Below are 26,172 nucleotides of genomic sequence, written 5' to 3' on the forward strand. Positions count from 1 at the left end.
TGGCATGTACATTCAGGTGGACATACTGTCATTGTACAGGCACACAGTGGCTGTGAGGCCGCCAGCCCTGTATTTGTGTATATACGTCTGTGTACTTGGTGCACAGGAATGTTTGAGTAATGCAGCCAACCCGCTAGAAATCAAAGTCTGGTTCTTGCTTGTTTGAGAGTCTCAAACTGCCTTTTTGCTCTCTGCTGGCTTTCAGAAGGGACTGCTCTATCTGTGTCCCTTTTGTGCTTATACTTTCAAGGTGCATTTGCATGGATGGATACGAAGGTGATGGGTTTTCCTGCCAGCCCATCAACCTGTGCAGTCAGCCAGAACGAGGAGGCTGTTCGCAGAATGTAAGTGGGGTCAGAGTGTTGAAGCATGGAGAAGCAGCTTCTATCAATCAGAGCAGGGATCCAGGACTCCTGGAACTGTTACACATTTTGCATGCTAACTTTCCCTGTCTGTAAGATGGGGTGGAGTAACAGGTACCTTGACACAGTCATCACAAGGATGTCAATCATTGGAGTTGGTGCTAAAATGCAACACCCCAGGGAGAGTTTGGCAGGTTTGCACCAGATATTTTGACAGCTACAGAGTTTAGTTGTACAGATAACTTTTGGTTTGTATTGATTTTCCCCTCAAGCTTTTCTGATGTGTGTTAGTTTCTCTGTTGCTGTGTTCAGGCTGTAGCTTACCTGTGAGCTCCAACTCATATTTCTAGTAACCATCAACACTACATTATTATCCTTTCAACATTACATTATTATATAAGAGCTGTGGTGCTTCATGATGGAAATGACTGCCAAATGGTCAGACCTCATCATAATTTAGATCCCTCAGTGAGAGGAACACAGTGGGCCGTGTAGAAGGAAATAGGGTGCAAAGTAGGTCTTTTCTGAGAGAGATCTGCCTTCCATCATTGATTCCATTCTGCATTTCCAGGCGGGAGACTGTGTTCCTCCTCTTCAGAGAATATTTCCTCTGTGATGGAAGAGCTTTACTAGGGTGGTAGGGAATACTCTGGGAGTTTTGAGCCACCCTAGACACAAGTGTCTGCCTCTCTGAAAACACTAAATGTTTACAGAATCACTTTTTTATGAAGTTGTCTGGGACTTTTCTGGAGAAGATGCTTCCACCCCCCATCCCCAGTTCTGGAATCAGATTTGATCATTCAGAAGCTCTCCACAGTCCTTTGAAGGAGATTTGTCGCTGTATTTGCACTGCACTCCCTTCTTCTGCTCAGTGTAATTCTTTTTCTCTCTCTTCTCCTGGAGGCCCTGTGCATCAGTACAGGCCCTGGCACCGCCACCTGCCAGTGCAACAAGGGCTGGACTGGGGACGGGAAGGTCTGCATGGCTATAGACAACTGCATGCTGGAGAGCAGAGGGAACTGTCACATCAGTGCCAACTGCGTTTATATTGGCCCTGGCCAGGTATGATCAATGCTAAGCAGTCTGATGGTGGACTTAACATTTCCTAAGCTGCTCTGAGATGGCCTGGGATTGCCAGAGGTAGAAATTGGGCTGGTCAGCAGCAAAGCCTGCTTGTCTGCTGCCAGAAACACCACCTGCAGCTAAAACCACACAGTATGCTTGCATGAGGTGAGATGCACTGATGTGTTTGAGGCTGCTGCTCTACTCTGAAACTTTCATGCAGCAAAGGGAAGAGACTACACTCCGTAATACAGCTCAGTATAAGACATCAGTTGTTGCGTCTCCCTTGTTCCTAGATCACAGCATTGTCCCTGAGCGATGCTAAAATATACAGAAAAGCATGTGCAGCTCTTCAGATAGTCCATGGAGGGAGCTGGGCCAGCAGTCAGACATCTTGAGATAGGAGGAAAGCATGCACCAAGTGGCTTCTCAGGGTGCTGCTTCTCAAAGTGCTTCTCCCCACTGAGCCAGGGGAGCATTGGACAATGTGCTGAAAAAAGGTGCCAAATCTTTTGCAGATTTTAGTGAGGTGAGATGTGCAAGTGCTCTCCTAGCTATCTTGAAAGCAGGAAGCTTTGAAATTAAGCCCTTTTCTCTTTCTTCCATTCACTAAGTCTGTGTCATTCCCTGAAAAGCTGGAAATAAAGATGGAAACCATTATCTTCAAGAGACCCTCTCACAGCCAAGCAGTGCAAGGGATCAATGCACTGAAGTAATCAGGCAGTGTGTGTGTTGTGATAGAAGATATATCTCCACATTTCCAGGTCTTGAGGGACCAGCAAGAAAACTTGGGAAAATAAATTAAGAATAGTTTTTGCTGCCTTAGGCCTTTTTTGGGTAGTAAATGAGGATGCTCTGACAGGTCTATAAAATTAAAATATCTCTTTCTTGCAGAGCAAGTGTGTCTGCAAGAGGGGTTATGCTGGTGATGGCCACAACTGTGATGCAATCAACCCATGCCTTATGGACAACGGTGGCTGCCATGACCTGGTGAGTAGCTGAAGTGCTGTCCCAAGGCTGGCATAGCAGTGGAGGTTCCTCTGCTCCCTGACAGGTTTTTCAGCCACAACACTGAGAGAATTTCAAGGATTTATGTTGCATCATCATCTTGGCATGCCACTGAGGTGTTATAAAAGTTTGGTCTCTGATTTACCCAGGTGGATCCTCTGATTTTTGTGAATTCACACAACCAAAGCCATCACCTAGGCTTTGCTGCATGAGGTATGAATTCAGTGCCACCATAACGGTAACAGGACAGGAGCAAGGTGCTTCTGTGTGCTCCTCTAGTCCAGGCCACGGGAGGCCAGAATTCAATTCCTAGCTAGGTGTAACACTGCATAACCTGTGTTTGCTCTCTAATTTCTTCTTTCCTTGTATTTGCAGGCTATGTGTGTACCCCTTGGAGGAGGAGAGAGGTCCTGTGTTTGCCCTCCAGGCTACATGGGGGATGGCATGACATGCTATGGGGACATTATAAAAGTGAGTAAAAAAATAAATGTCTGAGGTCTTCTTGAGATTGGAGAGAAATGTGGCTCTGCTCTTACTTTCCTTTTCTCTGTTACCTGAGTTGACTCCTCCTCCCAGCACCAGCCTGACAGCACAGCACATCTCTGCCCAAGGCCACAGAGACAGAACTAGTGCCAAGGCCAATGTGTTTGTGAAACTGTTGGCAATAATTTCTAAGCTGCTTCACCCTGTCTGTTCCTGTTCAATAAGTCATCTTTTTTTGTTGTTTGGAAACTTTTTCAGGTCAGAGCTGCTAGGCCCATTTTCTGTCATTAGAAATATCAAAGGCCATTGTGGATTCAATCCCTGTCCCTGGTAAACATGAGCAATTGCAGAGGAGTTGAAAAGAGTTTGTTTGTTTGGGAATATATTTTTTTTAACGGCTGGAGTGTGGTTTTAGGAGTACCCTTCCCTCCCCATGCCTGTAATGGTTGTAAGGTGAGGGGGGAATGTCTAAGTCATTATGGCCAGATTTGATATTACAAAGGGCTCCTTTCCACACCCTGGGTCCCCCAGCCTTGCAACCCCAGTGTTCGTCAGGGGTAACCCTTCTGTTGTTTCTATTTGGAAGGAGCTGGCCAGGAATTCCCACTTTGCAGGCTTCTACGACTGGCTTAAGGTAAGAACAGCCATGGGGTGCCCGCACGGGTAAGTTTGGTAGAATTGAAGTCTCTGTGAACAGTGCTGCTAGGGAAAAAGCAACTCCATTTATCTTTTTTCATTAGAGAAAAACAAAACACAGCAAAAGAGAAATCATTAGAGAGCAGGCATGTAGAAAAGCTCTGGAGTTTGTGCAGAGTGAGGGTTCTGAGTGTGTTTTGGGGGTCTTGTTTCTAGCACTGGAGGAAGCTGGGGCTGTGTTACACTTAATTTTCATGGTTGTATCATCTGTAACTCCTGGCCATCATAAAATAGCACAGAAGGGAAAGAAAAAGGCGTAGTATTATAATAGCTATTTTTCAGAAGAGCTGCTTTGAGAAGTTAGACTGTGTGTGTGTTCCTTTTCTTGTTACTGTTTCCCTGTCTCTGGTGTGGTAACAGCAGAGACACTCCGCAGACTGTAGCAAGTCTGTGGAAGCATGCCATGATACGTGGCACCTAACTGAGCTTTAGCTTACCTGTCCTGCTGCATACATTGCTTTTGCCAATCTTGGTCCCTCCCCCAAAACTGATGTTGAGGGTTCAGAAAGAATTTATGGATATGATCGAATGGGTGTGAAGATTAATTGAAGTACAAAAGTAGGGCTTAAAGGAGCAGGTTTTCCCTTGGCAAACAGGTGTCAGCTGTTTTGGCTGAACCACCTGTGGCTTTCATTGCCAACAGCACTTACCTGCCATGCCCAGGAGAGCCTGCTGTGCTGCTGAGCATGTCTGCCCACACACCCCTTTCACTGCAAGGCGGGGATGGCTCTTGGTTTTATTTCGTGGTAGAGATGTGGCACTGGCATGTCTTATTTGTTCATTTTTGTGCTTTGGACAACAGAAATCTCTCTTCAGCATCCCAGCAGGAACAAATGTCACTGTCCTGGTGCCATCAGCAACAGCTATCAAAAACTTGAACGAGACTGAGAAAGATTTCTGGTTGACCCCCTACATGCTGCCGTTTTTAGTCAGGTATGAGGAGACTCCTGCCTTTGGTTTATATTGCCAAACAACAGTAACAAAGCTGTGAGCTGTATTTATGCTTGTACAAGACCAATAAAGAATTATATTGAAATAAATATAGAAGCAAGATTAAATATCTAGCAAGCAAAGAATTTAGTAGGCATTTAAAACATAACAGACCTCAGGCAACTGCAAGTGGGTTTATTTTTCATGTATTTTCAGAGAGAAATTTTCCTTGTCATGTGGATGCAGATGGCATCAGGACAAATAATTCCATCATTCTCTCCACATGGTTAACTATTTCATGTGAGAGACATGAATGTTGGGTGGTGTGGTCTTATTTCCCTGTTATTACAAACAGTGCCCTGATCTTTTCTTTACCTGCCCTTGTTCCCTTCAGGGCCCACTTTCTCGAAGGCGTCTTCACTGGTGAAAAGCTCAAAAAGTACAACAGGCCAGAATTACCCACCCTGAACCCACAGATCAGATGGCAGATAAACACCAGGAGTGGCGTAAGGGTTTCTTACATAAGACACATGTACCAGTATCAAATTAAACTGCTCAAGAGCTGCTGTATCCAGTGGGGAGCCTGGATGGGACACTGATTCCCTCAAATTCAGACATCTTTCAAAAATTGTACCCAGATCAATCATGTGCAACCTTGAATGAACAATATATTTGTTTTGAACTTGCCTGGCAATTTCTAATCCCTTTGCTTCTCTCTCTGATACTTTGCAGGTATTAACCATCCAGAATGCAAGTATAGTCGTCAGTGACATCCCTGCCAGCAACGGCATTATTCATGTCCTCAGTAAGGTACGTCAGTACATGCGATACTGGGAAATGCTGCAGTTGCAGCATCAGGTTTGTGTTGCAGCATCTGTGATGGGGGCAAGGAGGAGTACATGTCTGGATGGTTAGGAAGGGATAGAATGGCAAAAATATATTTGGTTATCACAAGGTCCTGACAGATGTTTCCTGTACAGCAGTTTAAAATATTTGTCTCTAGGACAAGTGGGAAGGGAGTTCCTCTTCTCTTGGCTGACAGAAGAAGAGTTAAGACTCTTGCAGAATTGTGTAAAATGAGGCCTTTTCTAATTGCCTTTCTTGCAAGCAGGGCAGGAGTCTAGTGTGATTTTCCCCAGAGCCCCTTGCCGAACCTTGCTTCTGAACTTGCTTTTTTCCACAGGTTTTGTTGCCACCTTCAGGAGATATCCCACCGAGTCCTCCAGGTCTGCAGAAACAGCTTGAGACAGTTGCCTCATTCAGCACATTCAAGGAGTTGCTACAGGTAAGCAGTTGAGGTGAGCACTGTCATGATTGTCAGCACTGTCATTTTGAGCAAATGCCCGCCTTACCCTGTACTGGTGGACCAAAATTTGAACTGCCTGGTTAGAAAAGGGAGACCACCTGTTTCCTATCATTCATGAGGGATCTTCCAAGAAAACTCTTTTGAGCAGCCAAAGAGTTACATACTTACAGTTAGATCTCTATATCATTGGCATGTTATTACAGTGGAAGACGACCTGTCTACTGCAGGCACTCTCATGCTTGTCCAGGGCAGAGAAACCTAGAGGAAGAGGAATGCTTGCTTGTAATCAAGAAGCTCCACTTATGTCAGCCCGGGAGGAGGAGCAAGCAGTTATATGTGTGTGACTGAGTAGAAGTTGTATATCCTGTTTTCTAGAATTTCCTCTAGTGCTCTTGCCTTTGTAATTGATTTCATGTGTGGTTTGGTTTTTAGTGAGTACAAGTGTAAGTGCTAATGTTACTGTTTGGACATTTTTTAGCAATACCAGCTCATTGGAAAAATTGAGTCATCTGAAAAATACACAGTTTTTGTTCCTGGAAATAATTCCATTGAGGAATACTGCCATGCAGCCAATGTGACACAGCTGGTAAGCTCACTGCTTGCTTACAGTTTGAATATGTATTGCAGTAAGTGCAGGGACATGTACACTGTCAGATCATAAACTTGAGTTCAGTAGATTTGAGCAGGGAGAGGAGAAGCATATCTGATGCTAAAAGCTGGCAGAAATGTGGCAGAAAGAAATTAGAAGGTTTCCTGGGGTGTGCAATGGTATCTGAAAAGAATATTTGGACTCCAAATGCAAATTTCTGAGTAGATTTATATGTAGATAGATGGCACAACATGTTTCCCTTCCTGGCTGGCTGTGACATACCTGTGGCAATTTTCAACCTTTTGAAAGGTTGAAAAAACCATTTATGGCTTCATCCAGTAACAGAGTCATCGGGTGTGATCAGTCATCTGTGATAGGGAGTTACTAGGCTCTGTGGGCTTAATTAGCCATTACAGATGCTTAGGAACTCCTATTATGCCATAACTCTGACTGAATTTTAGTCTAGGAAGTCAAGAGAGTCCTAACATTTGGGTCTTTTGTGGATGTAGGACAACGAGACAGTGCAGTACCACATTGTACTGGGAGAGAAGCTCTTGCCCACGGACTTGAGAAGTGGAATTCATAAGAACAGCATGTTAGGGTTCTCCTACTGGCTAATGTTTTATCAAAACAGCACCCAGGTAAGGAAGGAAGATTGTTCTATTTGAGGATCTGACTTGACCTATCACTTTCTAAGGCTGGTGTCTGGATACACCCAGTTCTGTTTTGCACACCCTTTCAAGTTTACCTGCTATGACTGTCTGACAGCTGTTAAGCAGTCCATGCAAAAGGAGTTGAAGGTTATTGTCTCAGCCATTTTCTTCTCTTCTGCAGAAGTTTGTCAATAATATTCCTTTGGATGGAAAATTTCTTGAGACGCAGAATGGCATGCTGATTGGGGTTTCACAGGTCCTCCAGATACAGAAGAATCGTTGCACTGCCAATACCACCACCATACAAAAGGTAATGATGATTAGCAAGGAGCTGACGAGCATTTCACAGGGCTTCTCCACCTGCTGAACCAAGCTGATGAGTAGCAGACAACCTACCTCATCTCTTCCATGTGGATGAGAGAGTAGCTTGTGGCCTGACCCAGATGAGTCTCATGTGAAATGGGGCATCATGGAGACTTGGCACCTCCTAGCCTCAGGCTCTGTACTTCTAATGCAGCAGATCTGCAGCTCTTGTGCAGATCGCGTTCGGTTCACTTGCTGGAGCTGTCTCACAGGGCCAGCCTGGGGCAGGCTGGTGCGGGGACTCCCAGATTCTCAGCTGTGGAAGGAGAATCCAGCCCGATTCTTGCATGGCATGACCACAAGCTCCCCTAGGAAATGCTGTGGTCTGCCTGGGGGTCATGGCCAAATTTCACCCCGCATGTGTCTTGTGGCTCTTGGCCATCTGAAGATTGCAGGGTCAGACTGAGGTATGCCTGCCTCGTTACAGATCAGAAAAAAGGTATTTGCAGCCTTGTGTGAAGGAATGCCAGTCCTACAGAAAGCTCTACCCCAGCTCAGAGACTCAGGAAAGGTGTAGTGTGTGATCAATTTGGGTTTGTTTTGTGGTACGGTCTCTGGAGTGCAGAGATAAGACCTTGTGTACACCACTGGAGTGCAGGAATAAGACCTTGTGTGAAACCTTCAATAGCAGCCAGAACCATCATGATTTTTCTTCTTTCGGTGTTTTGAGCCACAGAGATAAATGCATCTTTGTCTTTGTCCTAGCCAGCAGCCTGTACAGCACCATTTGTAATTCAAGATTAGTGTCTTGGTGTGACGTGGGTAGAGGGCACACATGTGACTTGTCCTGTTCTCTGTGCCCTAGTCAAGATGCGGCAAGTGTGAGAAGGGGATCAAGTGTCCTCCTGGATCAGTTCTTGTGGTGAGTCTTTGATTCATGTGACATCTCACAGACTGTTTGCAGATAGCGCTTTGATATTCTTGTATTGTTTCATAGATGTTATCTTGATACCTAAAAAAATGTGCCCTTGAGTCCTCTGTAGCTCATTCATTAGCAAGACTGGTAAGAGAAAGCAGAAACCAAGAGAAAGCAGAAACCAAGGGAGGCTTATGTAGGAAAAACACAAACATGAACCCTGAGGCTCCTTACAGAGCTGGCACTAGGCTTTGCCTGAATTTCAGCAGCCCTTTAGAGCATGCAGTGTGGGGAGTTTCCCTCCTTAGCAGGGAAGAAGAGATGTGTTTTATTCATCTTTTATTCTTTTGACATTATCATCAAGGAAAGCCAGTTTAGGGGTGTCAATAGCAATTTCCTAGCCTGGACCATTGATTTGTTCACACAGATGGGCTGGTTGTGCCTGCAGCTAGTTTGTGATCAAGTGACAAACATTTCCAGAGAGGAAAGCAACTAAACATTTCATCTCTGTGCTGGCTGTGAATTGCCTAGCAGCCACATCTGGCTGCTTAAGCTTCATTACTTTACGCTGTGCCAAAAATTTTCCAAGTACTTTTTCTCAGTACTCATACTGATACATATACCATGGATCTGGCAGGTAACAAAATAGACTCTGTGTGGTGACCTCCCATCTAGAGATGCCTCATTGGTCTCAGCTCTGGATAGTCCAAGTTTTTAGGGCTGTTCCTGTAAGATAAAAAAAATTATTCCTCTGTTAGGCAACAACACTGCCATATGTGACAAAATGTACAATGCTTGTCTAAATAGTGTAATGTCTTCTATCTGGATCTATGTTAATTATATCTGCAGGAATTGCCAGGAAGCAAGAATCTCGCTCACTGTCAATTACGCTCTGGGGATGCAGGAACTCTTGGCTGCCAATTCACCTGTGCAAAAGTTTCTCTGGTAAGAAAAACATTTGCCTCAGATTCATTTTGGCAAAAGCAAGATGGGTATTAGAAATACAGCCATGGAAATACAGCCTGTGCTGAAGCCCTGGCTGCATTTATGCCATTGCATAGCTGAGAATGGGCTCATCTGGGAGTCACTCTCCATGCTGGAGATAGAGGGCACTGGAGAAAAACAAACCTGCGGAAACGTCTGCACAGTGATGGATTGTGGTCTGCTGCGTTGGTATTGTTACTTCGGGTTTTGTCCTGCAGAGGAAGAGGAGTTGAATGTTTGTTGTCTGGTTTCCTAAGGAAATGAGGCACGAATGATGGTATTTTGCTTGTGCATGTGCCTTCCTGAATAACTGATGACTAACTGGAGCTGAACCAAAGGGAGGAACAGAAGGTCTTGCAGCTATTATGGCCCCTACCAGTTTTGTGAAAATGTGTGGCTGGGAGAAAACACTTAAAGAGGAAATGGTAAAAGAAAGACTTGTGTGAATTTGAGCTCTTACAGGTATTGAAGCATCTCCCTGGAAAGTTTAGTGGGAATGGGAGACAGATGAAAAGGGAGAGAGGGAGTTGGATATACAGTACTCACATGCAGAGCTTCAGTCAGCACTTGTACCTCACTGGGCACTTCTGCATCCCTTCACTAGACAATGTTTCTCTTCATCTGTACTGTCCAACTTGGTCCCATCATGGTTTTCTCCCTCCATGGGTAGATGCAGAAAGAAGTGAGTGCAGTTAAATCACGTTTCTGAACCAAATCACCTTCTGGCAGAGCCTCTCTCTGCCCAACAGAGTATCTCACTGGTGGGACACACTAGGGACACAGGCAGGAGATAGGCTGGATGGGCACAGGATGGAACATTTGTGTTACCAAATGGCCAGGGTTGCTGAAGGGCAGTGTGGACCTTTACATGAAGCTCTGGGCAACAGAGCACCCCATTTTAGGGGGTTCACTCCATCCTACCTGTGCACATCTGGCCCTTTCATGCATTGTCAGAAATTATGGCTATCACATTGTTAAAGGAATAGAGTAGCTTCTACAATAAAGCTGTACCTTGTTCGTGCTGCACAAGACGGCTCACCCTGACTTGTTTTTGATGGTTCTCCAGAGGTCTGTCTGCTGTCCCGGCTACTACGGACACATGTGCGAGATGTGCCCAGGGAAGCCAGGCCAGTGGTGCTCTGGGAACGGGGAATGCCAGGACGGCATCCAGGGCAGTGGAGAGTGTCAATGCCTGGAGGGTTTCCACGGCACTGCCTGTGAAATGTGTGAAGTGGGCCGATATGGAGCTGACTGCAAATCAGGTGACACTGATGACTGTTGCAGCTTATCTCTACCATCCTGCTTGCAAGGGGAGAAAAGTGGCCACATCTCAGCTCTTGGGAGGGGTGGTGTGTGGGAAGAAATGTCCCAAGACCTCTGAGACAGGCAAACAGCTGGCAGGCTGAGAGAGGGACAGTGGGAGTGAGCGCTGTGGTCAGCCAGAGGAGTGGCCCCATTTTTCATCCTCAAACCAATGCGTGACTGACTGTTATGCTGCTCATCCTGCTGCCACCCAAACTACAGAAAATAGAGGCGGGTGATCTGTTCCTGGGCTTTTTGGCCTGGTAGCGAGGGAACAAGAGCTGATACTCCTGTGATAGTTTTTATGGCAGTTTGATGTGTTGAATTAAGAACAGATCAACCAGCAAAATGGCAGCAAGAGTCTGCTTGTGAGACCTGGTTGATTTGACAGTGATGAGTGTTTATTTTTCCCCTGAAGAATGTGCCTGCGACAATGGCATATGTAACGATGGACTGCAAGGGGACGGGAGCTGCGAGTGTTTCCCAGGGTGGAAGGGCCCTACCTGCCGAGAAAGTACGTGAGTGTGAAGGAGCCTATGGTGTAATATTGCCTTTTTGGCAGAGAAATCTGTGTGATCCTCTTTAGTTGCCAGAGCAATTCTGTGTTAACTGAGCAAGGTGACCACGGTCTCATGTACTTTGCATCCCCCCGGAAGCTTATCAGACTGTGCTAGCTCATTTCCTGCACACAAGCTGCATTTGCGGTGTGACTTCCCCAGCAGCACATGAGCCCTCAAGTTATTTGGATTAAATTTGAATAGAGAAAAGCATATCCCCTGCTTCCATCTTCACTGAGATTTGAGGCACCTCAAGAACAGCCTCTTGCCCTGGGAGAGAGAGATGGAAGCTCCAAGCCAGATTGAGTTGACCATGACTCCTGTTACCTTCCCTTTAAGAAGGTGGCAAGGCTTGATTTGAAGTCTCCAGAGGGCCCCCGTGTGTCTGCTGAGTTGCTTTTCTGCTCACAGATCATTGATTTAGGTGTGCTCAGGCCATGGTCTGCAGTTCTCCGTAAATCTGTCATTGTCAAAATAATATGTTGAAGATGGTTGTTCCTGGGATTTGAGATTATGATTACCATTGGGGCAGGGAGGAACCTGAGCTCCTAAATACTTTGGGATTTTAAAGGTTTGCATACAAGGGTTGATTCTGTAGTGAAGTCAAATGTTTTGGGGGCATTTAGAACTGGAAATTGAGTGGAGCTGTCCTATCTAGTGTAAACGTAAAGCATGAAAAAAGTTAATCTTTTTGCTTCAAAAGGGGCAAAGCCAAATGACCCCGTCTGTCTAGATTAATGAGGTTTCAGTCTTGTTTCATTCCTAGCAGTGTGGAGGCCATGCAGATAGGATCAAATTGAACTGTTAACTCAGACAGAGAAATTCGAATTCACTCCATTGCAAAATGTCAAAATTTAAATCCCGTGAGGTTTTCCTGCTGCCACATAGGACAGGAGTGCTAGCATAACTGCTGGCGTGTCCCATCATCAGTCAGGGCACGACAAGTGTGGCAGTGAAGCTGTTTGCAGGGTCCTTTACTCTAGATTGCACAAATGGCCTCAACAAATGCTAAATTGAAAATGCCAAGTCACATTTGTGTTTTCTCTTGCAGGAATTGAGATTGACTTATGCAATAACACTTGCCATCAAATGGCCAAGTAAGTACAGACAAGGTGCTGGGTCATTCTGAGAAAGCCATGTGTGTTTGTATGTGTTTTACATAGAGGTGATTCTGTGCTTAGGGCTTCACAGAGGGCTGAGAGAAGGTGACTACTCATTAAAAATGCATAAATGTCAGTTCCATTCTGGGAACTCTCTTTGGTGCTAAGCCACATCCAGTTTTCCCAAGGATTTTGTCTGTCTGAGCATAAACTCATTTCTAAGTTCCTTCTGCATGTGTGGGTGGGAGAAAGCAGAGACTCCAAGGTACTCCAAGTCTGGCCTGATTCACGGAGCAAATCAACCAGCCATTTACAATCCCTTTCTGCCTTGACTGCCCCCACAAAAAAATTAAATAGGCTAATGGGCTGTGATGACTCCCTCTTGCTGCCTTCTCCATCCATTATCCGGTCTCCTATTTTGCGGTAGCGGGACTCAGCCATCTCTGTTGTACCGTGCAGAAGCACGTGGGCATGGTGAAGGTGCACTGTGCGAGGTGAGAAGCCTGTGCCTGATGCCAGCTCCCTGGCCAGCGTGACTTGAGTACTCGGTGCTGTAAAGAAATACACAGCAACTTCAGGCGTGTTCCTCCTGTGGTCGTTGTGGTCTCTGACTTGCATACGCCAGACTTGTATAGTGTTTCCCACTGGCCAAGCAAATCAGGAGGTGACATTAGTGATTGTTTACGCCTTTATTGTTTCAGTTGCCTCAATAGTTCTGCAGATTCCTCACCTATGTGCTTCTGCTCTGCTGGGTACACAGGGAATGGGACCTATTGCACAGGTATGTCCAGCAAGGGTGGGCAGGATTCACAGTTTACAAACACCTGCTTAAGCTGTGCAAAGACAAGGGTTTCGCTTGTGAAATAAATGGCTTGATGTTGCCAGAGGAAAGATCATTCAAACACTTTTCCTATCAGCCATCCACCATGAACTCTGCCATGCTTTGGTAGAGAAGTTTTCCAGTCCAGAGCTTTACTCAGGACGCTCTTGTTGTGGCTAGAGCCTGCGAGAGAGGGGATGAAAAGGCAGGCAAGTGTAGCAGGGCAGTTCTTGCTGGTGGAGAGAGATGCACATGAATGGGCTGCATTAGTTCTGATATCACAGCAATGGTGGCAAAGATACGATGATTTTGGCCATGAATCCCTGGAATATGGATGCTAGAATTTTGTGCTCTTCCTATGCTGGCCTTTGCTGGCCATGCCAAAATTGGGTAGAAGCAGTGCAGCAGTTGTGCCAAAATGAGGCAGGATTTTGGAATACTGCTCTAGAGCTACGTACAAACCTGGTCTCTGTCAAAAGCAAGCAGACAAGAAAAAAACCCACCAGTGATAAAATTGTAACAGTCAAAACACTGGTAGACATCACAGTTTCTTTTCAGTGTTGCCCTTGTTTGAAAACAAGTAGTGGGGATGGGGGAAGCAAAAAACCCACCATTATATAAATGTATGTGCAGGAAAATTTTTTTTTTCTCGTCTAACCATTAGTCCTCAGTGAGCAAATGCTGTGACTGAAAGACTTCTTAGTCCAATTTGGGAGCTATGTAAGCTCAACATGACTTTCGGACTGGCCTCTCTCAGATCTGGATGAGGCCCCATGCCTTTAAAGGACCTACCATTTCATTGAGAAACAAAGGGATTTTAATAAGATGCTTTTTATTAAGATGGATGACCATTCTGGCACAGTACATCTTTCCTAGATGCTTTGAATTGATTCTGCTTCTCTTGTTTGTGGTCACAGAAATAGATCCATGCACCATCGATCATGGTGGCTGCTCCATACACGCGGTGTGTACTAAAGTATCCCCAGGAGAGAGAACCTGTGTTTGTAAGGAAGGCTACGCTGGAGACGGGACGCTCTGCGTGGGTGAGTGCTCAGTGCATGTTTTGGTGGGAGTGATGAGGCATCATCTGTGCAAAGGGGAATTTCAGACGAAAAGTGTTAAAATTTCAGGTTAAAATGTTGAGTAACTCAATTCTCCTTTCACTTTGTTCATGCAGTGGTTATTTCAAAGCAAGTAACTGCTGGCTGATCTTGATTCAACTGTCTTTCTGCTTTTTGTTGAGGTATATGCACACATACATGTACGTGTGTACATACATACCCATAGGTATGTGCTCAGCATTCTGTGGTCATCACTGTCCCAGCACAGTGCCACTCAAAACAGGGCAGAGTGCCCACGCTGGTGTCTTGCTGGGTGGCCTCAGACCAGTGTTTTGGTCTCAAACCAGGAGAGCCCTGAGAGGTTCCTTACCCTGACGCATGTCGTGGAGAGGTCCAGAGACAGAGGGTGAGGGCAGTCTCCCACAGTGGTGCTCTGAGATGAAGATGGAGCTGTGGGAGAGACCAGTCCTCTCATATCCTTTAAAGCACACCTGGGCAGGCGTGGCATTTTCTGTGGGCAGATTTATCACAACTTGGGGACCCACGTGTGGCAGGAGTAGAACTTGCAGTTCCTTTGCTATCACAAGTCACTTTTCCACCAAATTGTTTCCCAAGGTGGGAAGGTCCTCCCTGTTGCTTTCCCGATACCTGTTTGGGTCACCAATTCCCAGCTGCCTTGAGCAGCCCCCAGCAATGATGTGGCCTTATTGTTTTGCTGCAGAAATTGATCTCTGTCTCGAAAGCAATGGAGGCTGCCACACCAACGCAGAGTGCATTAAAACAGGCCCGAAAAAGGTGAGTATGTAAGATGGATGTCAGAACATTATTATGGAGGTTGTCACTACTGTGTAATTCTCTTAGAGACAATCCTTTCCATTGCAGTGTGCTGCCTTGTGCTTATTACCTTCCACATAGAAAAGTTGCCTTGGAAGGGCACAAAAAGATTGCTGTTTCCTTGAAAGCAGATGCCTTCTGTTGGCCAGACACTGGAGGCTGTCTCGGGTTATATTTGTTGTTGACACAAGCATGGTTATTCGTGAATGTAGCGATGGCTGCTATACCATATGCTTTCCACCCAGCTCAGCCATTGTGTGTTGGCTTTATTGGGCCCAAGTTTCAGACTGAGCTTCTATTCTCCCTCCAGGTTGCCTGCAACTGTCTTCCTGGTTACAGTGGGGATGGCGTGAGCCAGTGCAACCCCATCAATTTGTGTGAACAGGTATGTCTGTATATTGCTGCTACCAGAGGTGAAGGCCACAGCCTTGAAGCGTTCCTTTCTCCCAACAGTTAACAGCAAGAACAGGGTTAGCCTGCTTCTTTAGAGCTGGCTGTCTTGCCTTTTCACATACCAAAAGGATTTCCTGGTGTGTTTGGTTTCCATTCCCTCTCACAATGACCTGCAAGTATGTCATCCACCTGGTACTCCCTCTTGTGGGAGAAGCAGTGTGGAAAGAGTGACACAGGGTTGGAGGCACATGGGCTCATTTCTTTGCATCCATTTTGTATGGGACAGACTCAAAAACTTACAAGTAGTCTGTGCTCATGGCATCACTGCCATGTCAAAATGTCTGTCTGAATCATGGATTTTGTCATCACTTTGGGTTCCAAAGTAAGGTGTGAAAGTTCTGTTTCTTGGGAAGATTTGGTGCTGCAAAACCCGTGAGGATTTGGATGAGGTTTATTCTAAGGCACTAGACAGGTGGAATGGTTTCCTTCCACTGGGCTGGATGTAGTTAGCAGCTCCCGCACGCAAGTGGCCATTCAAATTGTTGATGATGCCCCTCCATGCAAGCCTTTTGCTTTTCATGCTAGAACAATGGAGGCTGTAGTCCGTTTGGGCTCTGCAAGTACACAGGCCCTGGCACTCGAAACTGCTCCTGCTCCTGGCACAGTATTGGAGATGGCTTCACCTGCCGCGGCAAGGTGTATCAGGTGAGAAGCATGCGCAGCATCTTTTGTGTTTGGGCCCCCTGCCCTGCAGCAAACTGCTCCCTCCACTCCAAGCGTAAGCTGCAGGTGAGCAGATCTGTAGTGTCTTATCAACGCGTGTGTGTTGTAGGAGTGGAGACAGGTGCTTTGAGGCAAACTATCCATAAATCATAGGTGTATTTGGTGTGCCAGCTGTGGGAGAGAATCACAGTGAAGCGACTGCTCCAAAGGGAGTCATGACGTGAACACTCTGCTGCTCTGTCAGCACCATTGGCTATGCCTCCAGGATGTTGTTTTCTTAATGTTATAAACAAAATGGAAGTAATTTTTTTTCCCAGGGGAACCCACTTCTCCTGGCCTGTGGGATCAGGGCAGGTGTCCCCTGTGGTCATGCCAGGACTTGGGATCCAGTCTGGAGGGCAGCAGTCTATCTGTTCTGTTGCCAATACAACAGCTGTCCTTGGGCAAACTGGTGACCTTTTCTGGTAGTGGCACATAAAAGCTGTCATCCTCACAGCAGAGCCGGGAAGAAGGAGCTGGATTCAGTTCTGTGCTTCTGCTTTTACTGAAAGTTAGTGTCGTAAGGACAGGGAGTTTGCCCTGTCAAGCCTATGTCTGCCACTCTGGACAGCATCCCAGAACTGGTAGTGGCAGCACAATGAGGTTAAAGCGGAGGTTGTGTGAAGCACTCGAGGTGTCCCGTGAGCACAGGGGACCTACACCTATGAGACAGCTGCTGCAGAAGCAGCCAGCTTTCATCTCTCTCTCTGCTCCATCCTGCAGCATCTGTGATGTGAATGGTCCGTGCCTGCTTTGTAACCTCCACATCATCCGTGCCCGCAGTGCTGGCGAGGGAGGGAGGGAAAGCTCACTATGGTGTGTCAGGAGAACGATGTCTCATTTGGGTGGGAGAGTGACCTGGAGTGAAAGCAGCAGGTCACAGAGCAAACGGAAAGACTCTGCTAACACCAGCTCCTTCTCTTTGTTTAAGGAGCTCGGAAGGATCGAAGACGCCTCTGTGTTCTTCAAGATGATGCTGGTTGGTGACAAACAGCTTTGTCTTTACTACAGCTTTACCCCAGCTCTGTGTAGTAAATCCCACTTAGGGTTTTCTGCAAAGGGTCTTGCTAACTGAAACCGTGTTTTCTGTTTCCCTTCCCACAAATTCTCTTCTACCACAGGCAGAAAAGATGAAGGAGCTCAGTGGGGCAGGGCCTTTCACTGTCTTTGTCCCACGGACAGATTTCATAGGAAACACCACAACGGTAAGAGTCCTCCCATCCCAAGCACTGTCAGGTGTTTGGCAAGCTCCAGTCGTGGCAGTGTCCCCTCCGGGGCTGTTCTGCCCAGTGAATTGAGGCAAAGGGGCTGCACTGCAGGGGGTTAAAGGCACCCCCCATTCTCCATCGGTGTAAGAGCGCAGAGGTTTGGAGGCCGACTCACCGCAGAGACTGTCTGGGCAGGAGTGGACATGGCTCCTGTTGTAAGGAGACCCTTACTGGAGACCCTGTCTCATGGTCCTCAGAGGCACTGTGCCAAATCAGTGATGCCCATGGCTATGAGAGGCTGGTAACAGCAAGGCTTCAAGGCATCTGTGACGAAGACCTTATTCCTTCTCTGTGCCCCAGACCCTGCCATTCCACTTCCATTGGTCCCTTCCATCTAATCCCAACAAGTGGGATGTTTGGGGCAAGTGGAGACCTGAGGGAGGAGAGATTCTTATACACGAGTCTGTGAACCAGATTCTTAAACAACAGCTTTTTGGTATCAGTGTAATGGAATATCCCAGTGCCATCGCTGACAAGTCCTGTTGTGCAGCTTCACACCACTAGTTCCATCCTTTTTCTCATAGGCCCCCCCATACACCAAATAAAAGAACAATTCCCAACAACTGCATATCCCAGGCATCACTTCCTTGAGGCCGGTATGGTCATTTGTTCTCCATCAAGGGACCTGAATGCTGGTTTTGTCAAGCCTGTTTGAAGTCTCCCAAAGCTCTCAAATGGTTTTGTGCAGTCACTGTGTTTTGGGGGAACTGGCTTTCTTGCAGGGGTGGGTCAGAGGGAAATTGGGCAATCCAGGTCTCCCTCATCGGGTCTAGGCCCCCCCCCGAAAGGCGAAGTGCCCCCAGTGTGATCTCATTCTTGTTTTCTGTCTGTAGTTTGAGGAGTGGAGGAGCAGAGGTCTCCTCCGGGACCTGCTTCGCTACCACATGGTGGGTTGCCAGAAATTGCTGTCCAATGACCTGGAAGCCCAGGAGTCCCTTACATCTTTATCTGGCCACAACATAAAGATCACAGTGAAAGAGGTAATTTTCTGCCATGATTCCCTTCCCTGTCCCACTTGTCAGGATGTCACTTTTGATGTCATTTGAAGGCCACTGTGGTGGCAATACCTCATTGCATCCCTTCTCTCTCAGAATAGCATCTATCTCAATGAGGAAGCCAAAGTGGTCGTGAGTGACATCATCGGCATGAATGGGGTCATTCATTTCATCAACCAGATCCTCATTCCAAGTGACCTGGTGGGCAGTAACATTTCCTCAGAGATCTCACGGGTAAGGCTGAAGCAGTGACTGCGCCCTGGTAACTGCTGTGGTGAGGACAGGACTAGGATCCTTCTCCGAGCAGCTCTGGTAGTGCTGTCCCTGAGAAGCCCTCAGCCCAAGGCCATGTGGGGTGTTCTTCCTCCCTGCTCCTAGCTGTGTAGGGGTTGTCTGAGGGCACAGGTTTGGCTTGTGAAGGTGACAGCATTTGTGGCATAGTCGTGTTTGGGACAGAAGGAGTCTTATCCATCACTAAGAAACAACAGTGCTGGATGCAGGCAGGGGGTTCGTGTCCAATGCCAACCATCACACTCCTTTTCCAGTGCAGAGCAGATTGCAGCATGAGATTGCCAATGTCTCTCTGGTACTCTTCAAACAAGTGCTAGGAGCTTATAGATCCTGCGTTTTACAGAAGATAACACATTTTCTGTACAGCACAGCAGAGTGCTGAAATTCATCCCAGCTCCTGCCATAGCTGCATCTACCCAGGATGAATCAGAAAAGAGGTGGCTGCTGAATGCCAGCACTCACCAGGCCAAATCCATCAGCAGGATGATGACACAGATAAACTTGTGTTTAGCTACTATAGTTGTTAACCATCTGGTTTATCCCCTGCATTGCTGCTCCAGGTCCTGGAGGGGGACCTCATAGTGACAGTTGTTTGCTTTCTTCCCTCTGTAGCAAAATATCACGGAAGTGGCAGAGGCCTTTGGGTACACCATTTATAGCAAGCTGCTGCAGGTGAGTGACCTGACTCCTGCTGCTCTGTGGGGAGGTGGTGTGTTACATCTACACGTTCAGTTTTGGCATGTGGCTTTTTGTTTGCATCCCCTTTTATCTTGACAGGATGCGGAGCTGCTGCCACTGATTAGTGACCCCCTGCATAGACCCTTCACCATGCTGTGGCCCACAGATGCTGCGTTTAACTCCCTCTCAGAGGAAAGGCAGAAGTGGCTGTACCGCAGAGAGCATCGGGACGTGCTGGCCTCCTACCTCAAAGCACACATGATCAGGGACACAAAGGTAAATGTGGCAACAAACAGGCTCGTACCTCCTGAGGCCACATGTGGTGCCACCACTTGCCTATGGTTACACCAGAGCGACCTTGCCAAATATTTTGCTGCTGTAGAACATGCAGCATATTAGTTGTCTTGAGAAGACACAAAGCTGTTTGAGTATTGAGGCAACTACCACTTCATCATGAACCTCTGGTGCAGCGTGGCTTAGCTGAAACCTTCTGTCATCAGCTTCCTGGGGAGGCCACCTCACCACCAGAGTGTCAATGCAAGGCTCACAAACAGGCTCTTGTCTGCAGGGGTGATGAACAAGGGAAGAGTCCAGCTGAGCAAAACCAGGGCTTGCTTGCACTGTTCCACCCACACTGGTTTCATGTGCTGCCACATCACACCCCCTCTCAGTGTGGCTGCTGACCCCTGTCCTCACCGGGCAGTATGAACTGCCAGTTTTACCTGTCTCTCCCTTCACATTCTTCTTTTTCCCTCTTAGATTATGGCTGGTAACATGCCCCAAGTCAAATCCATACGGACCATGCACGGCTCCACCGTCTCATTCAGCTGCAGCAAAACCCATGTGGTGAGTGATGGCGACGCTGGGCTCTGCTTTCCGCCGCGTGGGTGTCCCTGGGCATAGCGACGGGACAGCTGATGTTCCGCGTTGGTCACTGGCAGGAGGTGAACACAGAGTTGGGGTGCTTGCAGGCTGAGACACCCCATTCCCCTGGCTGCAGCTGAGCCTGTAGAGAGGCTCGAGACTCTGTGGCCAGCTGTCAGGAACATTCAGAGGCGTGTGGTACCTGCACGTGCACTTCACGAGGAGCAGGTTGCAAAGGCAACCACATGGTGCCATGACCCTTACAGAGCACACGTTACATGGCCAGAGGCCGTTTCTTAGGAGAGGTGTCCATGGAAAGTGGCAGTCGGGGAGGGTGGTCAAGGACATGAGCACAGAGATTTTGGAGAGTTCTTGAGGTGATTGAGAAGTCATGGCAGCCAAAAAGGGCAACTTTTGGGTGGTGCAGCCAGGACATAAGGTCTGCCAGGATCACAAGTTGCTTTCTTCCTCTGGTAGGGGGAGCTTCTGGTGGGGAACAGCGATGCCACCATCATCCAGAGGCACATGGAATTCAATGGGGGCATTGCTTACGGCATCAATAGGCTGTTGGAGCCCCCAGATCTGGGATCTCGGTGTGATGAGTTCATCTTTGTTGAGCTACAGGTGAGCACTTGCGATAAGGCCAGTGAAGATCTGTGCCACCTGTTGAGCCCCATGCCTGGGAAGAGGGATGTCGGGATGGCTTGCTGCTCTTCCTCGGCAAAGCTCCGAGCAGCCGAGAGAGGCAGAAGCACATATTGAGTTGTTGTGAGGTTTCTTTTTTCCCTCCACAGGGATCTACAGAGAGCTGCGGACTCTGCGGCTTCGAGCCACCCTGCCCTCCTGGCTCCATTCAAAGGGTAAAGCTCACAGCTTTGTCACCAAGGAGGCCTGTTCTGGGGCTGATGACAATGCCCACACACCCCTCATGTTTTAGCAGCAAAATGAAGGCACACCTGCATGTGGCGAGTCCCTCGGATCGGTCACATTGTCCATGCCTTGCTCCATGTCACACGGTCCCATAGGGCAGGGGCTGGGCTGAGCAACATGGGGCCAGGGGCTCCAGTGGTCTTTGCTTGGTCAGTCCCTATATGGGTGACAGCAGCTGCAGGGGTCCCTGCAGCAGCACTGGCGGCTTCTCTGGGTACTTTATAGCACAAGAGCTCGGCCTGGCCACTGAAGATGGACCAGGGATCAGATGGAGAGCAGCCCTGGGGGACAGTGATTGTCCCCCAACTCTCCCTGCATTGCCTGTTGTCTCTCTGGCATGTCCCTGAGGTACACCTGTGGCTCCTCTGTCACCAGCCCCATCGCACGTTAGAAAGCCTCTGTTACTTGTCATAAAACTGAAAGAGTGGCACAAAAAAAGTCAAGGTGAGACGTCAGTGACCAATGTGGCAAACTCTGTGTTTTGCCTGTTTCCTCGCAGGGGGAAACCAGGCGCTGCTACTATTACGGAAACCAGCTGTTGAGAAACACTTTTCTGTTTCACCGCAACTCCCTGTTGCGGCCATCCTGGCCACCCTCCCCGTGGGACTCCTTCAGAAGACACTTCTCTTCCAGGGGGCCTCTGAAACGAGGCTGCAAGCGGAGCTGTGTTTCCACCCAGTGGGCCCCTCAGTGCTGTGCGAACCACTATGGCCGTGACTGTCGGGGTAAGGAGCTGCACGACCCTTTCCCGCACTGGCCCTTTCTCCTGTGGGAAGGTTCAGCGCAGACATCTGGCATCCATGAATGTGCTTCCCTGGAGAAGGATGGGCAAAACCACAGGCAGGGAGCCCCAGTCTGTAGGGGGTGCAGGGAACAATCCCCTGTGCACATGGATGGTATCGTAACAGGGAGTTAGTTCCCTTTCCTTGGAGAGCCCTGGGCACAGGGCTGCTGGGGGTTGCTGTCAGACATGTCACTCACCCCTAGATGTTGCCAATGTTCAGCCATTCCCTGGCATCGTCCCTCTGTGCTTTGTGCATGGGCAGCTTTCACGTCCTTGGATGAGTCTGCTGCTGGTTGGCATGGGGTGGGCCAGCACAGACCCAGCACATCACAACAGAGGGTCTTCCCAGGTTGGAAGCTATGACAGATTTGTCCCTCTTGCCCCTGTTCCTAAGGTTTGTTGTCCTGGGATGTCCCCAGACAGCCGAGCAGGCTCTGTGGTCTGAGCACCCTGTAAGTGGCAGTTCACGTGGTGCAGGCTCTGCTTGGGGCCGCGGGTGCCTCCCCTCCAGCACGGGTCCCTTTGTCACTGCAGCCTCACTAAGGTGTCCTATTTGCAGTGTGCCCGGGAGGGCTGGAGGCACCGTGCAGTAACCGTGGCACCTGCAATGACAAAATCGGTGGTTCAGGGAGATGCAACTGCAGCCAGGCTTTCATCGGGACCAGCTGTGAGCTGTGTGCGCCAGGCAGATACGGGCCAGACTGCCGAGGTAAGGGGGGAGCTGCGGGGGGGCAGCGACCGGGGAGGTTTGCACAGAGGTGGCTGTGGCACATGGTGCTGCTTGGAGCGGGGGCAGGTGCCAGGCTGGCCTCTTTGCAGCCTAAAGCGTGGGAGTCAGTGCTGCCACGCGTGCATCAGTCCCCACAACACTTGGGTCAGACCTCTAGGACTAGGAACATCCCTCCCTGGACTCTTGGCCGGACAGCTGCTGATCCAGCTGTAGTTTGAGAAGGCTGGGTGGCCGTGCTGGGAGCTGTGGCCAGTGCAGCCGTGCTGCCGATGGCCTCACTTCCATGCCAAGGCCCCCGGGGTCAAAGACCCCTTCTTGTTTGTCCAGCACAGCTGAGAGCCCCAGTCTGGCAGAAAGTATTAAGATGTATTTTGAGCTGGGGGACAAATCTGTAAGTTGTGATGAACCCTGTACAGAAAGAGCATCTCCTGGGACATGCTCAGCAGGGACCTGTGCCCCTGTGAGGCAAAGGCTAAGGGAAGGCAAAGGGAGTCCCCCATCCTCCCACCCCAAGCTGGGCCTTCTGGGGTCTCCAGGAATGTTTTTGATGGCTGTATGTTTGTAGGGACTCGGAGTGAAAAAAACATCTCTCGAAATGCCCAGGAGAGGGGAATGATGAGGGTTTGTGGGTGCAGAGAGGCTTTTTCTCCTCTGTGGAGGGTGTGTGTTGGGGCGGGGGAGCCGGGGCTGGCAGCGACAGGAAGGGGTGCGTGTGTGCTGCCGTGCCTCCCTTCATGCACTGCGCACACAAGCCATGTTTTTGCCATGTGGCTGTCCTGTGGCCTGAGCGTGGCCTTTCACTGCCATCAAGGAAGATGCCATGACAGTTTTTTTGTCCTTTCCTCGCAGAGTGTAACTGTACCGAGAATGGTGTGTGCAACGGAGGCCTGCATGGTGATGGCTTCTGCTTCTGTGCTGAGGGCTGGACTGGAGACCGCTGTGAAATCAGACTAGGTGAGGGATGCCAAGCCCTGTCACCTGCTGTTCCCTGGGACCTGGTGCCATATTGGCCACTTCCCAGTAGCTGGTCAGAAATATGTCCAACAAGCACCTCTCAGTTGTGGGGCTCATCCTGAGATCTGGCCCGTGCTGTTGAATTTCACAAAGGTTGGGGTAGTGAGGAGGAGGAAAGCTCCACTTGATCATGAACAAGTCCCTGAGCTCAGAGGTGCTCCAAGAAGAGCTTGAGGGTGAGGTGAAGGCCTGAGGTGTATCTGATGGAGTAACAGTCCTCTGTGTTTGGGGGAGGCATCTGCAGAAAAGCACAGGGGGAGAGGGGTGGTGAGGGCAGGTGGCCGGGGGCAGAGGCCGGCAATGGCAGCCGTGCCCGTGTTGCAGCCCGTCTATCATTCTGAGCTGTGTGACTTCTGGTTTCAGTCATGACGCCCACCTGCTCTCCACTGTGCCACCCCCAGGCCGTCTGCCGCTCCGGCAACCTCTGCGAGTGCAACCTACACTACGAAGGAGATGGGATAATGTGCTCAGGTAGGGGCAGCCACGAGGGGCTGGGGTGGGGGGATGGTGAGCGAAGGGGCAGGCAGACAACACAGCAAGACAACAGGTGACCACCTCCTGCTGCCATGTTGGTGTGATGACTGGCAGGACAGACAGACCGACCACCAGGACACCTAGCAAGGTGTTTTAGTTAACCTAACACTTTTATCCCTGCAGTGATCGACATGTGCAGCCAGGACAACGGGGGGTGTGCCAGGCACGCACAGTGCACGCAGGTGGGCGTGAACGTCTCCTGTGCCTGTGCTCCTGGGTACGGAGGCGACGGCTACGTCTGCGACCCCATAGACAGGTGTGCGGATGGTAGGAACGGGGACTGCAGCCAGCACGCCGACTGCATCAGCACTGGGCCGGTGAGTACATCCCCTCGGTCCGGGGAGATCTGCATGCCTGGAAGAACAGCGCAGGTGGCTGCGGTGGGATGCTTCAGGCTGCTGGAGGACAGTGATGTGACAGTGTCCCCCATTACTGCCATCCCCAAGCCTTCCACTCCTCTCTGGTCCCCTCAGCTGTTGCATTCATCCTGCAGATCCTTACTGCCAGGCAGGGGCCATGCCCTCCATCTGTTGCCTAGTTATGGTGATGGTCCTGGTGATGCTATGCTGAGGCCATTTTTCCCCATTGCTCTGCCTAAGGGGCACAGGCCTCAGTTGTGGCATTTGTGGACTGTTTTGGGTGCACGGGGATGGTCCTTTGAGGCTGGTGCCAGCCATTTTTGCAGAGGAACCAGAGCTCACTGCAGGCCAAAAGATGGGACTGGAAGCATGATGTAGTGCAAGAACCATGAGCCACATACTTCAGAGCTCAGCTGTCTTTCAAACAGCGTGTGACAAGCATGCAATGTGACATTTTTTGGTTCGTGTGCAGTTAGATGTAGGGGTAGAATAGAGGCCACGTGGCCTTTTGTAGCTCTGTCGTAGTCCCAGCAGGCTGTAGAGGCATTTTGAAGGCTCATCCCCATCTTCACAGGGATACAAGGATCCCCAGCTGGCATCTGTGTGTCTGCACTCGCACAGATGCCATCCTTCCTTTGTGCTGCAGAACGAGCGGCGCTGCGAGTGCAAGCGGGGCTACGTTGGTGACGGGATCCAGTGCCTGGAAGAGGCCGTGCCCCCCACGGACCGGTGCCTGGAAGACAACGGGCAGTGCCATCGGGAGGCCATTTGCACCGACCTGCACTTCCATGGTGAGTGTGCGCAACCCCGCAGTGCCAGGGACGATGTTCCCTGGAGAGGTCACACTCCCTCACTTCACCCTCTGGCTCAGGAAGCTGGAGGGTGGGACGGCCAAGGGGCTGGGGAGTCGCTTCTGTAGCTTGGTCTGGTTTTCACATTCCCCTTTTCCCCTACATGTCATGTGGGGAGGATGAGCCATCCTTGTCTGCTCCTGTGTGACACGTGAGGTGGCCTCTGGTGGGATTACACTGCCAGTAAGCACTGGCTCCCCTGTGGAAGGCGAGAAGCTCTCAGAGGAAGCTGTGCTGCATCCCACCTCACCCTCACTTGAGCATTGTCCACATCCCACCCTCCCGTGCAGCACAGAGCACCCTCTGCTGGCAGTGCTGTCTGTGCTCACGACTGCCCCAGGGAGGCTGCTCCCTCTCTATACTGTGCTGATGCTCCTGCGTCTTGGTATTTTGCAGACAAGACTATGGGTGTGTTTCATCTGCAGTCACCCCGAAAAAAGTATGACTTTACTTACGAGCAGGCTCAGAAGGCCTGTGCTGCAGAAGGTGCTTCCCTGGCCACTTTCCGGCAGCTCTCAGCAGCACAGCAGGTGAGGACAGGGGTTCAGGGGTCGGGCAGGGGCTGGCTCCATTGCCTCGTGGGGTGGGGACATGCCCTGCTTCTCCCTGGGCCGGTTCAGTGGTAGCGAGCCCATGACGTGGGGGTGGGTGACCCCTCATCCCCTCGGCCAGGCCCTGTTTGCTCCGTCTGCATCCGTGAAACCCGGGCGGCTGGTGGGTCTTGCCAGTCACGCTGGGACAAGACCTCTGGCA

The 26,172-nt window shown here is 49.4% G+C and overlaps 1 protein-coding gene and 1 long non-coding RNA gene across 5 annotated transcripts in view; one reads left to right on the plus strand and one right to left on the minus strand.

The window, feature by feature from the left end:
- The window catches only part of STAB1 (stabilin 1), a 65,912-nt gene that overhangs the window by 37,138 nt on the left and 2,602 nt on the right, over positions 1 to 26,172 (plus strand). For all 4 annotated transcript variants that reach the window (XM_074836387.1, XM_074836386.1, XM_074836388.1 and 1 more), the window contains 38 exons: positions 251 to 344; positions 1,266 to 1,424; positions 2,319 to 2,414; positions 2,808 to 2,903; positions 3,502 to 3,549; positions 4,414 to 4,544; positions 4,936 to 5,047; positions 5,274 to 5,351; positions 5,725 to 5,826; positions 6,326 to 6,433; positions 6,946 to 7,077; positions 7,271 to 7,399; positions 8,258 to 8,314; positions 9,158 to 9,253; positions 10,359 to 10,554; positions 11,013 to 11,108; positions 12,203 to 12,248; positions 12,953 to 13,032; positions 13,989 to 14,114; positions 14,854 to 14,927; positions 15,277 to 15,351; positions 15,945 to 16,064; positions 17,053 to 17,100; positions 17,243 to 17,326; positions 18,223 to 18,369; positions 18,481 to 18,618; positions 19,288 to 19,347; positions 19,453 to 19,629; positions 20,113 to 20,199; positions 20,695 to 20,841; positions 21,012 to 21,077; positions 21,647 to 21,872; positions 22,491 to 22,640; positions 23,511 to 23,615; positions 24,039 to 24,146; positions 24,333 to 24,526; positions 25,215 to 25,359; positions 25,816 to 25,949. In XM_074836387.1, coding sequence (XP_074692488.1) covers positions 251 to 344; positions 1,266 to 1,424; positions 2,319 to 2,414; positions 2,808 to 2,903; positions 3,502 to 3,549; positions 4,414 to 4,544; positions 4,936 to 5,047; positions 5,274 to 5,351; positions 5,725 to 5,826; positions 6,326 to 6,433; positions 6,946 to 7,077; positions 7,271 to 7,399; positions 8,258 to 8,314; positions 9,158 to 9,253; positions 10,359 to 10,554; positions 11,013 to 11,108; positions 12,203 to 12,248; positions 12,953 to 13,032; positions 13,989 to 14,114; positions 14,854 to 14,927; positions 15,277 to 15,351; positions 15,945 to 16,064; positions 17,053 to 17,100; positions 17,243 to 17,326; positions 18,223 to 18,369; positions 18,481 to 18,618; positions 19,288 to 19,347; positions 19,453 to 19,629; positions 20,113 to 20,199; positions 20,695 to 20,841; positions 21,012 to 21,077; positions 21,647 to 21,872; positions 22,491 to 22,640; positions 23,511 to 23,615; positions 24,039 to 24,146; positions 24,333 to 24,526; positions 25,215 to 25,359; positions 25,816 to 25,949 — 4,267 coding nt within the window. The remainder of the gene's footprint in view (positions 1 to 250; positions 345 to 1,265; positions 1,425 to 2,318; positions 2,415 to 2,807; positions 2,904 to 3,501; positions 3,550 to 4,413; positions 4,545 to 4,935; positions 5,048 to 5,273; positions 5,352 to 5,724; positions 5,827 to 6,325; positions 6,434 to 6,945; positions 7,078 to 7,270; positions 7,400 to 8,257; positions 8,315 to 9,157; positions 9,254 to 10,358; positions 10,555 to 11,012; positions 11,109 to 12,202; positions 12,249 to 12,952; positions 13,033 to 13,988; positions 14,115 to 14,853; positions 14,928 to 15,276; positions 15,352 to 15,944; positions 16,065 to 17,052; positions 17,101 to 17,242; positions 17,327 to 18,222; positions 18,370 to 18,480; positions 18,619 to 19,287; positions 19,348 to 19,452; positions 19,630 to 20,112; positions 20,200 to 20,694; positions 20,842 to 21,011; positions 21,078 to 21,646; positions 21,873 to 22,490; positions 22,641 to 23,510; positions 23,616 to 24,038; positions 24,147 to 24,332; positions 24,527 to 25,214; positions 25,360 to 25,815; positions 25,950 to 26,172) is intronic.
- LOC141928346 (uncharacterized) lies at positions 8,702 to 10,025 on the minus strand. Its single transcript, XR_012624733.1, has 3 exons — positions 9,839 to 10,025; positions 9,437 to 9,504; positions 8,702 to 9,034 (listed from the first exon to the last, which is right to left on the minus strand). It is a non-coding gene; the product is annotated as an uncharacterized LOC141928346 (long non-coding RNA).

The sequence above is a fragment of the Strix aluco genome, chromosome 11 (genome assembly GCF_031877795.1).
Source record: "Strix aluco isolate bStrAlu1 chromosome 11, bStrAlu1.hap1, whole genome shotgun sequence".
NCBI classification, from domain to species: Eukaryota; Metazoa; Chordata; class Aves; order Strigiformes; family Strigidae; genus Strix; species Strix aluco.